Below are 18,367 nucleotides of genomic sequence, written 5' to 3' on the forward strand. Positions count from 1 at the left end.
GATATCGACATAACTAGGACCTATCTTGGTACCCATTGAAGTGCCTCTAACCTGAACGTAGTGGGTATCATTAAATTCGAAATTGTTAAACTCAAGCATGAGCCTCAAGAGAGTACCTAATGCCGAACTATCAACAGGCCTGTGAGGGCAGTGTTAATCATAAGTGGTCTTTATGGACTAAATGGCATCGCCATGTGGTATATTTGTATATAGTGAAAGGGGGTGTTTACTGTCCTTTAAAAGGGGTAATAGCCCTCTCCAAGTTTCACAGAGAACCACACAAGAGCACAGCCAGTCTAGGCCTTCACAAGCGAGCTCGAGCAGCGCAGCGGCACTTCGTCGTTCTTCTCCTTGTGATCGTGATATCCTCGCCTGGTTCATCTTCGTCTTAATAATATTTTCGCAGAGTTCACTACAATTTCCCCCGGAGCGAAGAGGAGCCATCCTGGCGACTTAGGGTGAGGGCAAGAGGAGCGGATCGTAGTATGTTTTGAGGCGGCTCACGTGCACAGTTTCGCGGCCGCGATGACGCATGTCTGAAGAGGGAGTGAGTGGCTCCACGATGTAATTCACAGGGGAGGTTTGGCGAACAATGCGGTAGGGGCCGTGGTACTCGGTTCGAAATTTTGATGACAATCCCGGAGGGGTGGCAGGAACCCAGAGCCAAACAAGGGATCCTGTAGGGAAAACGTGTGGCGTCTGATCTTTGTCGTGACGATACTTTTGGCGGCCTTGCGATTCCGATGTTAAACTGCGGGCTAACTGGCGGCATTCTTCCGCATGTTTGGCAACGTCTGAAAGGAGTGTCCACTCGGAGGAGTCAGGACGATATGGTAAAATAGTGTCCATCGTGGACGATGCCTCATGCCCATAAAGCAGGAAGAAAGGGCTAAATCCAGTGGTTGACTGCGTGGCGGTATTGTATGCGTACGTCACGAAAGGAAGAACAGCGTCCCAGTTGGTCTGATCAGCGGCAACGTACATTGTGAGCATATCTCCAAGAGTACGATTGAAGCGCTCAGTCAGCCCGTTAGTTTGAGGGTGGTAGGCTGTTGTGGTCCGATGTATGATGCGACATTCGGCCAGTAGAGCTTCAACGACGTTGGAAAGGAAGACGCGTCCTCGGTCACTCAGCAGCTCTCGCGGTGCGCCGTGGCGAAGAACAAAATGATGTAGTAAGAATAGGGCAACTTCACGGGCAGTAGCGGCGGGTAAAGCGGCGGTCTCGGCATACCGGGTGAGGTGGTCGATGCCGACGATAATCCACCGGTTCCCAGAGACCGTGCAGGGAAGTGGCCCGTAAAGGTCAACGCCAATGCGGTCAAAAGGGCGGGCCGGGCATGGAAGTGGTTGTAAGGGGCCAGAAGCACGAGGTGTTGGTGACTTGCGGCGCTGACAGGCGATGCAGGAGCGGACGTATTTGCGAATATAACCGTACATGCCGCGCCAATAGTAGCGTTGAGAGATTCTTTGAAACGTCTTCACTACACCAGGATGGGCACACTGAGGGTCGGCATGGAAAGAGGCGCAAATTTCTTGTCGTAAATGGCGGGGAATGACGAGAAGCCACCGTCGACCATCAGGCATATAATTGCGGCGGTAGAGAAGACCGTCTCGTAGGGCAAAGTGTGGTGCTTGACGGCGTAAAGTCCGAGAAGGCGCAGCGTTTGGAGAAGCGGACACGATGTCGATAAGAGATGCGAGCCGCGGGTCTTTTCGCTGCTCCGCAGGCATATCAGCGAGTGTTAGAGACGAGAGGACGGGATCAGCCGCCGAGGAGCAAATAGGTGCGATGGTTAGGGGAGAACGAGACAGAGCGTCGGCGTCCATGTGTTTACGGCCAGATCGATATATAACGCGGATGTCAAATTCCTGAAGGCGGAGAGCCCATCGTGCGAGGCGGCCGGACGGGTCTTTAAGAGAGGACAGCCAACATAACGCGTGGTGGTCCGTGACGACGTCAAACTGGCGACCATACAGGTAGGGTCGGAATTTGGTTAGTGCCCACACAATGGCCAAACACTCCTTCTCCGTAACTGAGTAGTTGCATTCAGCTTTGGAGAGGACGCGACTCGCGTACGCGACGACGTATTCTTGAAAGCCATTTTTCCGTTGAGCCAATACCGCTCCGAGGCCAACGCCACTCGCATCAGTATGGACCTCGGTAGGTGCTGTGGGGTCGTTGTGGCGAAGGATTGGTGGCGAAGTCAAAAGACGGCGCAATGTGGTGAACGCTTCGTCGCACTCGACCGACCACGCAGTTAAGTCACTGTTTCCCCCGAGTAGCTTCGTAAGGGGTGCAATTATATAAGCGAAATTCCGCACGAAGCGCCGAAAATAGGAGCATAGACCAATGAAGCTTCGAAGTTGCTTGAGCGAGACCGGCTTAGGAAACTCCGCCACTGCGCGCAGCTTGGCCGGATCAGGGCGAACACCTTCCTTAGAGACGATGTGCCCCAAAATGGTCAACTCCCGGGCACCGAAGTGACACTTCTTAAGATTTAGTTGTAGGCCGGCGTCAGTAAGACAAACCAAAACTTGCCGCAAGCGCTCTAGGTGCGTGGCGAAGTCGGTGGAAAAGACAACAATGTCGTCCAGGTAGCAGAGGCAGATGTGCCACTTGAACTTCCGCAAGATGTTATCCATCATCCTCTCGAATGTGGCGGGCGCGTTGCACAAACCGAAGGGCATTACATTAAATTCATAGAGGCCATCCGGGGTCACAAATGCGGTCTTCTCTCTGTCACAGGCGGCCATTGGTACTTGCCAGTAACCGGAACGTAAATCAAGAGAGGAAAAGTACTCGGCACCTTGGAGGCAATCAAGAGCGTCGTCTATACGCGGCAGGGGGTAATTGTCCTTGTGGGTAATTTTGTTCAGGCGCCGGTAGTCAACACAAAAGCGAACTGAGCCATCTTTCTTCTTTACGAGCACCACTGGTGAAGACCAGGGGCTTTGAGATGGACGGATCACACCACGTTTTAGCATGTCCTCAACTTGCTCATTGATCACGCGACGCTCTGCCGCTGACACACGATAGGGGCGCTGTCGAAAAGGCGTGTTAGAGCCGGTCTGAATGTTATGCGCGACTGTGGAAGTGCGGCCGAGAGGTGTGTGGGCGGCGTCGAACGCGGAGCGAAACGTCTGTAAAAGGGCCACAAGCTGCGTCCGGTAGGTGGAAGGAAGGGCGTCATCGATGGCGGTTCGGAAGAAGTCTTCTGGCAACGAATCAGGCGTCGGATCGGACTGCAGAGCATCGATGTAGTTACCACGGTTGGTCTCGGAGGCATCCAGGTCACAGAGAAGGTGGGCTGGTTCAATAGAACCGGGAGATTCCCCACGTAGTAAAGTAATCGGGCGCGGAGACGGATTGTAGATGAGTAGCTTCGTGAAGCCACCGTGAACATCGAGAACAGCAGACGGCAGCGGCAGGTGCTTGCGGTAGATGAAGGATGCAGACGGCGTAAATAGAACAGTAACGGCTGACACGGCAGGACACGAAAGAGGCACAAGGGCACAAGCTTCTGGAGGTACGTCGACATCTTCAGCGATGGCGAGCTTTTGAGGACACACTGAACGGTTGTCGTCGTGCAGTACGTCGCACAGTGCAGAAAATTCCACTTCAGCTCGGGCGCAATCGATCACGGCGTTATTTTTGGACAAGAAGTCCCATCCAAGGATCACATCGTGAGAACAAGACGACAAAACTACGAACTCTACACTGTACAAAAGACCTTCAATGACGACACGCGCTGTACATGCTGCTAAAGGTGCAATCCTCTCTTCGCTGGCAGTGCGGAGCGACAAACCGTTAAATGGCGTTGTAACTTTTCGTAATCGTCGGCAAAGTCGCTCATGAATCACAGACACTGCAGCACCTGTATCGACCAGCGCATGTACAGACAGACCATCGATAGAGATTGCTATAACGTTCGTGGGCAAAATATGAGGCCTTGAGCTTTTCGCAGAGCACGCAGTTCTCGCCTCATGAACCGCGGAACTTAGTTTCCCTCATCAGGAGGGGGTGGTCGCCGGCGCATTGGTGACAGTGACCTGCGACGTGGAGAAGGAGAACGTTGGGTCGTGTACGAACGCTGTTCGGCGGCGTATGCAGGCGAAGACGGTGCAGAACGAAGCAGCTGTGGGGAGTACTCCGAAGACGCAGGCTCGGGACGCGCAGCCATGCGGCGACGGCACCGACGGGCCACGTGTCCAGGGCAACCACAGTAGTAACAAATTGGGCGATTGTCAGAAGTGCGCCACGGGTTGTAATAGCGCGGAGTCGCAGGATGAAGCGGAGCCGTTTGAGGAAGCGGTGCATGGCGTAGGACAGGCTGCACGGGTGGTAACTGCTCAGGCGGAGGCCGCGCAGCCACTGCCGCGTAGGTCAAAGGGGCTGGGACAGATGGTTGGCTATATTGTAGTGGTGCTCCGACGTATGTCAAGGGAGCAACGGCAGGAGCTTCCGGGAGCGTGGGAAGTGCTTCTGCGACTTGGTCGCGGATGACTTGCTGCAACTTTGGCGCCAAAGGAGAGGAAGCGTCAGTACGATGGGGAACGAGGGACAGTTGACGGGCAACTTCTTCTCGAACGAACTGCTTGATTTGTTGCAGCAAGGGGGACTGTTCTGCGTCAGCTGTTAAAGCTGCAAGAGGCTCCTGGTGTGAAAGCGAAGAACGAGTGATTTGACGGCGCTTGCGTAATTCCTCAAAGTTTTGGCATGCACTGATGACGTCGACCACGGTTGCTGGGTTTCTGGCCAGAAGCATCTGGCACGCGTCATCGTCGATTCCTTGTAAAATATGACCAATCTTGGCATGCTCTGTCATTGAAGCGTCCACGCGCTTGCACAGGTCTACAACATCTTCAATATAGCTCGTAAAATTTTCGCCGGGTAGCTGTGCACGGCGGCGCAAGCGTTGCTCAGCGCGCAGCTTGCGCACTGCAGGCCTGCCGAAGATATCGGAAAAAGTGGTCTTGAAAGCAGACCACGAGGAGATATCGGCCTCGTGGTTGCGGAACCACAGGTTCGCAACGTCCGTTAGGTAGAATATCACGTTATTTAATTTGAGACCGTCGTCCCATTTGTTGTGCGTACTGACCCGCTCATATGATGATAGCCAATCTTCCACGTCGTGGTCGCCGGTTCCACTGAAGATTGGAGGGTCCCGTTGGCGCAAAGCTCCAGCGCAGAAGACGGGGGACGAGGAGGCGGTTGGACTAGGAGTGGTAGCATCGGTCATGGCTGTTGTCGGTAGTGTGCGGCTGCGAAGCTCCAGGGCGGCAGGAAATCCTGACCTCCACCAAGTGAAAGGGGGTGTTTACTGTCCTTTAAAAGGGGTAATAGCCCTCTCCAAGTTTCACAGAGAACCACACAAGAGCACAGCCAGTCTAGGCCTTCACAAGCGAGCTCGAGCAGCGCAGCGGCACTTCGTCGTTCTTCTCCTTGTGATCGTGATATCCTCGCCTGGTTCATCTTCGTCTTAATAATATTTTCGCAGAGTTCACTACAATAGTAAAGTGACATCTAAGGTAAAAAGGAGCGAGCCAGTTGGGATACTAAGGTCATTGATATCAGCTAGGAAATTAGTGGTATCGTTTATTAAAGAAGAGAACTTGACAGGAATTTTGTTAATGGAGTCGACATAACACGAGAGGTTTTCATTGACCGTTCGAACACCAGAGGCTATAGGTGGCCCGGGGCATTTTTCTTATGCTTTTTTGCTGATAAGTAAAATCTGCCGGCAATGGGATTGAGAGGAATTAGTGAGTTCTCTATTTTATCTGTAATTTGACCAGCCTTCAACCATCCAACTTGGGTGTCAATGACTTCTGATTTGTATTGCGATGTCGGATCAGAATCAAGGCGTTTATAAAACGTGTCGTCATTTAGTTGTGTCAGGCCCTAAGTAATGTAATCTGACGTATTCATTAGTAACTATGGCATCTCCCTAGTCTTCTGGATCTAGAACACTTTCCGTTTATGTTGCTAGTTTCTTCACTGCTGCCGAATTCATGAGACGATAAATTGTGTCGGAAAGGCACTTTATACGTATATGCTCCTAAAATATCCTGCTGCACATGTCTAGAAGCTTATTACGTTCTACAGGAGGAGTGCAGTGTTTCGACGAGAGCAATACATTTTCCCTGTCATCTGGCAACGGCAGGGAAACCGGCAGCCAAGACAAATACCGACCAGCAGTTAAACAAAATTAAACAGTGATATTGCACGTCTTGGCGGTTTTATCATGGTTGAAATACTGGTAATTTTGTTTTTCGAATTAGCTGTTGAGTTACTTAACCCCCATCATTTCTGAAATATTAACTCGATTGTACTGCTCAAGCTCGTCAAGGCGGCTCTCGAGCCTTAGGTTATCGACCTCGGTTATCGACCTTGCAGCAATTCAAACTGCGCAATGGGGCCTTGTATTTCCTTTTCGGTGGCCTTAATATCGCTTCCTATTTCTTTTCCCTCATCACAAGTGTCGCTAAAAAATTTTCCTGCTCTCTGCACGTACATAAGAAATAATGTAAGCAATTAACAACTGCATTTAAGGTTTGTCTGCTATGTCTGACAGCTGAAGAAACGCGACCAGGAAATTGCTCATTTCCTTCGCACACTACCAAAGACATCATTCCTGTCTTCGGCAGCAGTTGAAAGTAAACTGCGTATCAGAGATGCAAATCAGATTGTTTTATGCTTACCTGTGAGACAATATAGAGTTGAAAATAATTTCGACATGTGTCCACTGCTGCCGAACTCAGCTTACAAGTTTGTAACGGAAAACGTGTGTACTCAGCTGCCGCTTGGGTAGGCCTCAAATGGCAAGACTGGAGCCCTCATTCATCGACGAGAAAACGGTGGCGAGGTGATGCCTCTTCAATCCTTATCTTTCCTCTACAACTCTTTCTCCATTTTCAGTTTATTAGCCTGGTGAAGCTTCCAGACATTATGAGACAAAGGCCCGTGACAAAATATGTTGAAGAGAATCACATCATGTGTACATTGCTGCCAAACTTTGACATGACAAGCTAAATGTTTTTTTGGTAATATTGTCACGTTGGCAAAAAGGCGTGTGAAGGTCGCAGAGCCGGTAACACAGAGAGCCCGGTGTTGGCGAAGTCCAGGTGCGAACGGTCCGAGCGCGAAACGGGCACTTCGTCGCCTTCTGCTTCTCTTTCTTATCTTCTTCATAATGGCAGATTAGCTCCCCCGGTGAGGAACCATCGACCCGATGCTCCAGGCAAGTCACGGATGATAAGGCCTTCGCGTGATAATGTTTGAGGCGAACGACGTGCACCATCTTTCGGCATGCGGCACGACTTGTTCGTGGGGCCTCGTGAGGAACAACTTCGTATTTGAGAGCGCGAACGCAGCGTAGAATTCTCTAAGGGTCGAAGCAGCGACGCAAAAGCTTTTCGCTAAGTCCGCGACGTGGAATTGCAGACCAAACTCAGACAAGATCATCCGTCTCATATTCAACCTCGCGGTGTCGCAGGTTGTAGCGTCACACATCCTGCACCTGCTGCAAACGGATTCGCAGCTTAGCGAGTTGGCGCGCTTCTTCGGCACGTTGCAAAAAGTACTCAACGTCATCATTTCGGTGGTCGTCTACATGAGGCAGCATCGCGTCGAGTGTTGGGGTGACGTGGCGGCCATAAACAAGGATAAACGGCATCATATTGGTCGTTTCCAGATGGCTGTATTGTACACGAACGTTACGTAAGGTAGGACTGCATCCCACGTTTTGTGCCGAACGTCCACATAGATTGAAAGCATGTCGGCAAGCGTTCTGTTTAAACGTTCGGTTAATCCGTTTGTTTGGGGTGGTATGAAGTAGTCCTGCCGTGACGTGGTTGACTTAAGTCCAGCATATGCTGCATAAGCTCAGCAGAAAAGGCAGCACCTCGGTCCGTGATCACAACCCGGGGAGCACCGTCGCGCAGGATGATTTGCAGTACAAAGAATTTTCCAGCTTCTATAGCAGTTCCACTCGGAAGAAACGCTGTCTCCACATAACGTGTCAAGTAGTCGGTGGACACTATTATCCACTTTTGTCTGGAGCTTGAGGTAGGGAATGATCCTAACAAACCCCAATTTGTTGAAACGGATGGGAAGGAGGCTGTATGGGTTTTAGGAAGCCGGCTGGCTTGACAGGAGGAATCTTTAGGCGCTGACAGTCACTGCAAGTGAGAACATAATTCTTAAGGGCATGTCCCAGACGAGGCCAGTAGTATTTTTCTGTACTTCTCGCTTGAGTTTTAGTGATTTCAAGGTAGCCGGAAGCTGGTTCGTCGTGGCGGGTAAGAAAAATTTCGTTGCGTAGGTTCGTAGGAACGCCAAGCAAGTAATGTCGACTGTTGGGGGCAAAACTCTTCTTGAAAAGCACGTCGTCGCGTAGGGAGAGAGAGGGTAAAGCGTGCCGGTAAGCTGCAGGAACTCTGCCGCTAGCAGTTTGCAGGTAATCAGTTATTGCCTGAAAATCAGGATCGGTGCGTTGTTGCACGCCGAAGTCTGTAGACCGTACTGCGTTGACGAAGGCGTCGTCTTCGCCTGAGTCAGTTGGGGCAGGCTCAACGGGAGCCCGGGATAGACAATCTGCGTCCAAATGTTTAAGACCGGATGTGTAGGCCACTTTGATGCCATATTCTTGTAGACGGAGACTCCATCGTGCAAGGCGCCCTGATGGATCCTTCATACTGGCTAACCAGCAAAGTGCGTGATGATCCGTCAATACTTTGAAAGGTCTCCCGTACAGGTATGGCCTGAACTTCATATTTACCCACACGATGGCAAGGCACTTTTTTTCAGTGGCAGAATAATTGCCCTCAGTCTTCAACAACGAACGACTTGCGTAAGCCAGTACACATTGTTCACCGTTTTGGACCTGAACTAGAATAGCGCCCAAAACAAAATTACTCACATCGGTGTGTACCTCCGTTTCAGCGTGTTTATCAATGTGTGCCAGAACGAGTGGTGAGTGAAAGCGGTGGTGAAGGTCCTGAAATGCCTGCTGCTGCGGTGTTTCCCATTTGAAATGTACGTCCGCCTTGGTGAGTACGTAAAGGGTGTGCCGAATTTGGAGAAATTTGGCACAAAGCGGCTGTAGTACGCACATAACCCGAGGAAGCGCCGAAGTTCCTTCTGTTCTCGTGGCGGCGGGAAATTCGCAATGCCAACAGTTTTCTCGGGATCAGGAAGGACCCCTTCCTTGTTGGCGACGTAGCATAAAAATTTATATTCTTCGTAGGCGAAGTGGCAATTTTATGCCTTTAATGTAAGGCCGGAGGACTTTATAGCTTGCAGTACCGCCTCGAGATGACGAATGTGCTCTTAAAAACTAGGGGCGAAGGCGATCACATCGTCCAGGTATACGAGACAAGTCTTTCACTTCAGGTCCCGAAGGATGATGTCCATAAGCCTTTGAAAAGTCGCTGGCGCAGAGAAAAGGCCGTACGGCATAACCTGGCACTCGTACAGCCCGTCTGGAGTGATAAATGCAGTCGTCTCGCGGTCGCTCTCGTCTACCTTGATTTGCCAGTACCCGGATTTGAGGTCCATGGAAGAGAAATACTTAGTGTTGCATAGGCGATCTAAAGCGTCATCGATCCTGGGCAGGGGGTAAACATCTTTTTTAGTTACATCGTTCAATCATCATCATCATCATCATCATCATCATCATCATCATCATCATCATCATCATCAGCCTGATTATACCCACTGCAGGGCGAAGGCCTCTCCCATATTTCTCCACTTAACCCGGTTCTGTGCTAGCTGCATCCACTTGACCCCTGCGAACTTCTTAATCTCATCCGCCCACCTAACTTTCTACCGCCCCCTGCTACGCTTTCCTTCCCTTGGAATCCAATCGTTCAATCGTCGGCAGTCAACGCAGAACCGTAAGGTGCCGTCTTTCGTCTTGACTAGGACGACAAGTACCGAGCAGGGGCTTTGAGATGGTCGAATAACGTCGTGATTAAGCATTTCCTTAACTTGAGTGGTAATTGCGGCAAACGCTTTGGATGAGACATGATAGGGTGACTGTCGGAGTGGGTGTACTGTATCGTTCGTAATGATATGTTTTACAAGGTGTGCGCGACCGACGCGCGGCAGCGACGCAAACACAGTTCTGTAGTGATTGAGAAGGTTCCTCAGGATATCTTGCTCCGTCTCCGGTAGTGCCGGGTTGATGTCGTAATTTAGGTCGGCGACGCCCTCTTGTTCCGGTCGAGAATCTCAAGTTAAACTGTGCACGCACCTAGTTTAAGCGATGACATCAGTATTAGCGACCATTGTTCCCTTATTGAGATACCGCTGTTCGTTGGTGAAATTGGTGAGAAGTAAGTCGACTTTGCCATCTTTGAGAATGACAAAAGCGCGAGCAACAGCAATGCCGCGGTCGAGATGCAAAGGCGGTTTACTCTCGACCACACCTTCCACTCCCCGGAGTGTGTGCGGACCGACGGTCACCATTACACTGGAGCGGGGAGGAAAAGCCATGTGCTCGTCAAGAATGTGGAGCGGCGCCGGCAGAACACAGTTATCTTCGAGGGCATTCTCTGTCAAAAACTGATCCGACTGAGACTGCAGGTCGATTATGGCCGTTTTCCGTCAGGAAGTCCATACCGAATATAATGTCTCTGGAGCAGTCCGTTAGCACAACAAACGTTGCCAGGAAGGTTCGCCCTTGAACTGTGACTCGCGCTGTGCACATTCCTCGAGGTGTAATCAAATGTCCTCCAGCGGTACATATCTTAGGGCCGTCCCAAGCTGTCGTAGCCTTCTTGAGCGCCGTGGCGAATGATGCACTGAGTATGGAATAATCGGCCCCAGTATCCATCAAAGCTGTTACGGCGATTCCATGAACTGAAAGGTTTAAATCGGCTGGCGGTGACGTCTCACTGCGGTAATGTCGAGGTGTCCGGTCTCGGCTCCTGTGCGTTGAAGAGGAGCGGTGTCGTAGAGAGGGAGTCGAGCTACGCAGTTGGTCGGGTTGTCGACTTGCAGTTAACTTGGGCTGCTCGGTAATCGTCGTCGGCTCTGGGTTGTTCGGCGTCGGCGAAGTGGTTTGCGTCGTTGGAGGGTATTGTACATTTCTTCTTCGAGCAGCCACACCTCCAGAGGCTGCTGCGCCTAGTTTCCTCTACGGGGAGTTCTAGACTTCCCGCGGTTTGGAGGAATTCGTAGCGGCGGAGCGAAGGTGATTGGTGGCTAGACTGAATCTCGTTTGGAAAGGTAGTCGGCAATCTCTCTTGGGCGCTGTCCCGGCTGCGGAAAGCGAGCACCGAAGGGGAGCCTGCGAAGACCCATCTCTTTGTACGGGCAGTGACGCCAGACATGCCCAGTTACGACACAATGGTAGCACAGCGGCCGATAATCCGCGGTTCGCTAGATGTCTGTTCGGCTGCGCCTGGGTCGCTGGAGGAAGGTCGGCTGGGAAGGTGGAAGTAGCATTTGGGGAGCGGCCGGCGCAGGCGCTTCGTAACGTGGTGTTGAAGGCGGCAGAAAACAGCTTGCGACGCGGCGTAACTCTTTGTAGGTGGTTGTGGAGGGCATGCAAGAAGCGGCGCGGCACCCAAAGCTTGTTGCACTGCTTCGCGAACAGCATCGGTGACCGATGCAACTTGCGGCTGCGCCGGCGTAGGCAATAGTTTCGCCAGCTCTTCACGCCCAATGGCTCGAATGGTCTCCAGCGGTGAATCGCCTGATGACACGGTGGACCTCTCAGCACATGAGGACAGCATCGGCACGGTCGTGCGCTCGTACTGCCGTGCCCGCATGTCAAGCGCCCTCTCGATGGAAGTAGCTTCCGTGACAAACGTATCTACGGTCATTGGCGGACTGCGAACGAAGCAGGCGAAGCGCAGTTCTTCACACCTCTCATTATTATTCACTAATTCCGCTCTACCGACATGTCTGGATCTGCGCGGCGGAACTAGAGCTTTATCTCCTCCGCGTACACCATCACGCTTTCGTTCGGATGCTGGATACGATTCTGAAGTAGAAGATCGGCCTTTTCTTTACAGAATGAACTAATAAATGCCTGAAAAAATTCTGCTTTGAACGTGTCCCATGTTTGCAGGCGAGATTCATGATTGACGTACCAGGTCCTCGCCGAGTAATCCATGGCCAAGTAGACATGGCCCATCTTCGCGTTCGCGTCTCAAGCATTACAGGTGACCACCCGGTCGAACTGGTCCCGCCAGTCTTCGGCGTCTTAATGGGGAAGACCATGAACGCGAGGGGGGTCTCGCTGGTGAAGTAGAACATTGGCCGGAATCTCTGGTGTGCTCATAGTGGTAGTCTGTGTACTTGTAGATCACAGATCAGGAAGCGGACTGAATTCAGGAGATAAGCCACGTAGTTCCTGCCTGCCCTGATGAACAGGCGTTTATACCCTGGGAGGGCGTCCTTGGCTGCAGTAGCGGCTTGAAAGAGGCGTCCGGTACATGAAAGATCTACCTCGCACTTCTCCACCAGATGCAACGTTTGCAAAAAGGCGTGTGAAAAGCCGCAGAGCCGGTACACAGAGAAACCGGAGTCGACGAAGTCCAGGGGCGAACGGTCCGAGTGCGAAACGGGCACTTCGTCGTCTTCTGCCTCTCTTCCTTGTTTTCTTCACACTGGTAGTAATATAGTATCTTTGATGGGCGATTCTTCTCATGTTTTGCAGTATTCAGCTTCCAGACAGTTATTCTGCCGTTCTTCTTCGTGCTTACTTTTCCTACCTTAGATTCTTCTGATTATTATCTTTCTTTGTAAGCAAATATTTTTCGCCATCTTCCGCCGTCAGCAACCTCTTTCTAAATTGTCTGGATGGTGGATGCCTGCTTTCATGCGACTTTTTATTTGCTCGCTTGAAAATGTTCTCTGTTATGCGAAGATTTCTTAGGCGCATGATTGCGTCCATGGAAGGCCAATGTTTTTTCGGGAAACGCTAATTAGTTTAACGTAATCATGCGAGATGAAAACTTGCCTATACGAAGAGATGAAACTATTTAGTTATATTTGCAGGCCTTGGAGCATAGTTTTTGTTTATTGTTGTCTCATTTATAACATAAAGCAATCTTTTATTCATAGTGGAAGATGGGCAATTCGTCAGACGTGTGCACAGGGCTACCCGAATTGAATCAGGTAAGCTTCCTTGTTTCTGACATATACCCTAAGTCATACGTGTCAGTTCTCGTGCAAAGTAATGTTTTGTAAGAATATGGCATAGACAAAATGCGCTTTGCTCTTCGCGTAATTTCTGTTTAGGTTGTCGGGCGTGTGCTGCTGTTGCTGGTCATTATGAGCTCTATACGGCCACAAGCCTTTTTAACCTCTTACTGAGACTGACAGCTTGACAGATAATGCTGGCAGTGTAGCACATAACGGCACAACACGCAAGCTGATTTGTTACAAATAACGTGGAGCTACACGGAGGATATATGCTTTTATAATGCGTCCGCACCGCGATTATCGAGGTTGAAAATAGAAAATTGAATGGCGCAAACAGGTTCTCAAAATAATTCCAAATGAACAGCTGAAACCCGACTTTTACTCCTAACCCATTCCCGTTTTTCCTACTCAACGTCCAACTTTGAACACATTATGTGGCAATCCCAGCCTTCATCGCGGAACGGACAGAACAGTGACCCCCATTGTCTCACAGCTACGACCAGTGGACACATCCAAGGCAAGGTAGTTCCACCACGGTACCAAGCCTGTAGAAATTTGCGCTTCCTTGTAAGCTCCACCTGATGACATAGTAGGTAGTGAAGCGCAACAACCCTATTGAAACGACTCCGTATGCAGCAGTACAGAAAATGTACGGATTCCGTACGTTTTCCGCATCACACTTACAGAAAACGAGCGGATTTCATACGTTCGTTACGGAAGTCCTTGCGGAACTTACGGAATTCATGCTGCGGATGCGGATGGTCGTGTGCGGAAAACATATAGACGTCATGCAATCGATACGGATGTCCTAATGGAGTGTACGGAGCATGTACGGCGATTGCGGACGGATGTGTGCGGAGCATACGGATTCCTCACTGACATGATGCGGTAACTACGGAGTGCGTACGGTTGATGCGGATACTCCGTTCCGCGTATGCGGAAACCTTGCCGTACAGGCCGGCAAATGCGGAAGAAACGGACTTCGCCACAGCTAGTCGCTTGAGCCACGTACGTCCCGAACGCAGTCGTTGCAAATAATTAATGAGGCTGTTTCGCTCAAACTTTTTATATATTTATTGAGAGAATCATACATATATGTATATGCCACGTAAAGAATATGGCTCGCGGTGATAATTAAGACGCAGAAAAAGTGGCTCGCGCGGCGGTAATAGCAGTTGCAGACGCAATGCAGTCGATCGGTAGCGTGAACCATCGCCACGCCTTGGCCGCTATCACCTTTGCATGTTATCAGCGTTCATTGAACGCATGGATATGTACCGAAAACTATCGCGAACTTCGGAAGAAAAAAAATAGCACGGTCCTATTCATTCTTCTCCGCAGTCCGTTCGCTTAGAAGCGTTTTTTTGGTGACGCTGCGATGAGTTGCTTGTACCTGAAAAGCTGAGTGACCGAAGGGATTTGAAAACAGTGCTTAATGTGTTTTATTAAGAGATTCACAAGAATGTCGGCATGCATGTGAGCCTTCTGAAAGGGTTCGTCCTCTGCAATTTAATTTCATTTATTTTCCCCCGAGGGCATTACATAAGGGCGGAGCAAACTCAATATGCAATGCGAACAAGAACGGGAAAACATTGGAACAACAAGAAAACAGAAACTAGAGAAATAGTGCATGGGTTAAACGGAACAATATGAAAAACAAAAATAACAACATACCATGTGTAAATGATGCCGAAACTGTTGTACAAATCTATGTTATATGCATGAAGTATTAAACACGCGAAAAAAGGCAAGACAATGTAAGCGCTGTAACCTGGAGGCATCTGCTTTTTGAATTATAGCATTGATATCAGACAATAACTTCATAAATAGGAAATCAATGTGAATCTTTGCTATTCCCGCAAGGCAATAGCATTGTATACCAGCATCCTGCCAATCCCTCACGTCACCTATTTCTTCTAGTAGACCTAATTTACTTGCCTAAGTGTAGTTTTGTTTAGCTAAGTGTATAAGCTTCATTTTGCAGGCACTTCTTCAAAATATCTATGGCATATTTATTGCTGGGTACAACTAAAGAGAAAGCAGCAGCTGGTATTTAGTCACAGTTAGAAACACCCTGTACCCTGTAGAGTATAATGACAATAATGTGATTTACAACATGCTCAAGAAAACAGTAACCAGCTTGAACTTTAGAGTAGTTCAATACACCTTAATACAAAACAGCAAGACACTGAAAATATTCTGTTAGCAGCTAGCAGCAAAGTTTTGCTATCACTGCACTCCCACATGTTTATTAACAGTAACTGCGTCTTAAAAATTGTGGGCCATACTGAGTGACATTTCATCATAATCTAGTCAGAGTGCACTGTACAAAACACATGCTCACTATGGTGGCTCAGTGGTTACGGGGCTTGATATAAACCCAAAGAAGAATTCAATCCTAGCCACGGTGGTTGCTTTTCAATGGAGGTGAAAAGCATGGTGCCTGTCTACTGTACAATTCCACTGCACATTAAAAAAAAAAACCACAGGTGATTGAAATTGCCATAACCATCAAGAGGGTTTCTAGTTGGGCTAGTTGGGGACTGACATGTTCAAACATCGTTGCGCTTAAGAACAACTGACGTAAAGAACGACACGAAACACAGAAGTGCTAACTATCAACTGAAATTTTATTGCGATGAACATACATATATAGCATTACACGTAACAACATCACAAAAATCGACAAGTCAGCAAAGCAGCTATTGTCTCAAGGGTGAATATGATATCTCCATCACAAAAAAAAAAAAAACAAAAAAAAAACGTTTGTCTCCTTTTCTTTATTTTCCCAAGTATACCCTTTCTTCTTTCGATAGGGGGACCGAAGGGTCGCTTACACATGTCCCATTCCCGGATTCGATACAGTGGGCCTCCCACAGTTCCCTTGTTAGCTTGTCTTTAGATTTCAAAAGAACCGCCGTCTCATTGAAAAGTGGTGTGCAATCTTTGCATCTAGCGCAGTGCGGCACCAGATTTCCAGATACATTAATCTGGTTACAGTTGTACCTGTGCTCTCTGAGCCTTTCGTTAAGGCATCTTCCCGTTTGCCCCACGTATGCACGACCGCATGAGAGCGTGCATATTTTTTTTTTTGTGAAGGAGATATCACGTTCACCCTTGAGACAATAGCTATTTTGCTGACTTGTCGATTTTTGTGATGTTGGTATGTGTAATGCTATATATTCATAGCAATAAAATTTCAGTTGATAGTTTGCGCTCTTGTGCTTCGTGTCGTTCTTTACGTCGGTTTTTCTTAAGCGCAGCGATGTTTGAACATTGCCATAACCCATCATGGCAGCATCTCTCATAGACTAAGTCGCTTTGGGATGTTAAACCCTATTAGCCAAACTGAGAGTACAAGCAAAGTATTAAATCTTAATCCCGCTCAATAAGATTTGGCAAATCACATACATATATGCTATGTCATCCACTGAAAATTCAATGAGAAGGCATGATGCTGCAATATCATTCAATTTCAATATTGACGGAGCAGTCACAAGAGACAAAAAGCACTCAGTAATGTGTCCTGGCAGCCTGTGTGTACTATCAATGCACACCAGTTTCTTACAAAAAAAATAGTACTAGTACCATCAAAATGATGGCCTCTGCTGACAGGCTAGGTGTGCAGTTGGCATGACCAAGAAGACATGCTCCATCAATATGTGTGTAGCTGTAGCAGTCAGTGGATTAGCTAGCATTGCATTAATGAGGTCTTTCACTTATCTCTCAAAGGAATGAAGTGTTGAGCTACAGCTGCTACAGCATTACCAGCTTCTCCACCACCTAATTTGGCACCCATTTTGCACCAGTTATCATTTTAACGAGCCTGACACTCCCATTCTCAAAAACAAAAACACTATGTCCCCAGATATCCAAAGTTTCTAATAGCTGTTACGAGGTGAAGCAATTGATTCAGATTGAATATCATCATTTGTCGGTTATAGAGTCTTCATCCAACAAACTCCTGTAGCAAGTGACCTGCACCACAGAAAAAAACAAAAAAAGCATGTATTAGCACTGGAAAAACATTCTGCGCAATAAGCAAAACAATTGCAAAGGCAGGAAAGTTTGGTTTGTTCAGCCTGTTGTGATAGGATCTGCTGAATTTGACTGGGTGCCCATTTTATTTTCCTGGGGAATATTATTGATTTTAGCTATATGCTAAAATATGACTATAAAGCATACATCGGCATCTTCATGCACAATCTCACACATGGATTCTGGTTAGTTCAATTGTCCAACAGATATCAAATTTGATACTCTGCATGGCTTAACAAATTTTTTATCCCTATTAAAGTGAAATGATACCTTGTTAACTGAAATCACGCTTTGTAAAATGCACTGCATTATTTAACGCGCAATATCCACAATAGTAGACGTATACCAGTTAACAGCTCTGGGTCATTTCAACCCCCTGGGGTTCTTCAAAGCGCACTGGCGTCATGCAGTACACGGGTGCCGTGGTTTTCATCTCCAATGAAAAGCAGCAGTCATGTCCTGTGTTTGAACTTGCATCCTTGGGCACAGCAATCAAGTGCCCTAACCAATGATCCTTTGCAGAGGGGCAAATCCACCAGCTGTTACTTAGTATTTGAACAGCTACTATTATTATGTTGTGACATATTATGTTGTGACATATTATGTTGTGACTATTGTTATATTGTTACTATTACGTTGTGACATCCAGCAACTGCTTTGTCTGAGGAATGTGTAAATGACAATACTTACAACTCTCACTTAGTTTAATTGAAACCAGCGATTGCAATCCCTGTACATTTTGAAATATATGTAGTATGTATCTTTCTTATTATTTACTTTTATGTCATGCATAATTGTTAGAAAAGTGTGAACTATTAAAATATTGAAGCAACATAGCTGAATAAAAGTTTTCAACTTACCAGTATGCTGTAGCTGTTCTTCACTCAACTCTTCTAAAAGTAATATGAATACTGCATCAACAAAAAGCATGAAATATGGTTTAAATTCGGTTAGGGAAGGATGCCTGAACAGCACAGCACAGTGTAAAATAGGAGCCACATCTCGCCACCGGTTGGCAGTGGCATGTACATCTCAGGTCAATAATGTGTCAGAGCATATACTACAATGATAACAGAGTTGTATAAAACAGTGTTGTTTACATATATGTATATGAACTTCAACTTGTATTATTTGCTCCCTTGCCTTGTTTCAGACAGATGTGAAAAT

At 48.2% G+C, this 18,367-nt stretch overlaps 1 protein-coding gene across 1 annotated transcript in view; it reads left to right on the plus strand.

The window, feature by feature from the left end:
• LOC146194714 (uncharacterized) overlaps positions 1 to 18,367 on the plus strand; it is a 361,541-nt gene that overhangs the window by 268,475 nt on the left and 74,699 nt on the right. Inside the window, exon 15 of the mRNA XM_084597512.1 lies at positions 13,082 to 13,135. Coding sequence (XP_084453638.1) covers positions 13,082 to 13,135 — 54 coding nt within the window. The remainder of the gene's footprint in view (positions 1 to 13,081; positions 13,136 to 18,367) is intronic.

This window comes from Amblyomma maculatum, chromosome 3 (assembly GCF_055883805.1).
Source record: "Amblyomma maculatum isolate TAMU_Amacu chromosome 3, ASM5588380v1, whole genome shotgun sequence".
Lineage (NCBI taxonomy): Eukaryota > Metazoa > Arthropoda > Arachnida > Ixodida > Ixodidae > Amblyomma > Amblyomma maculatum.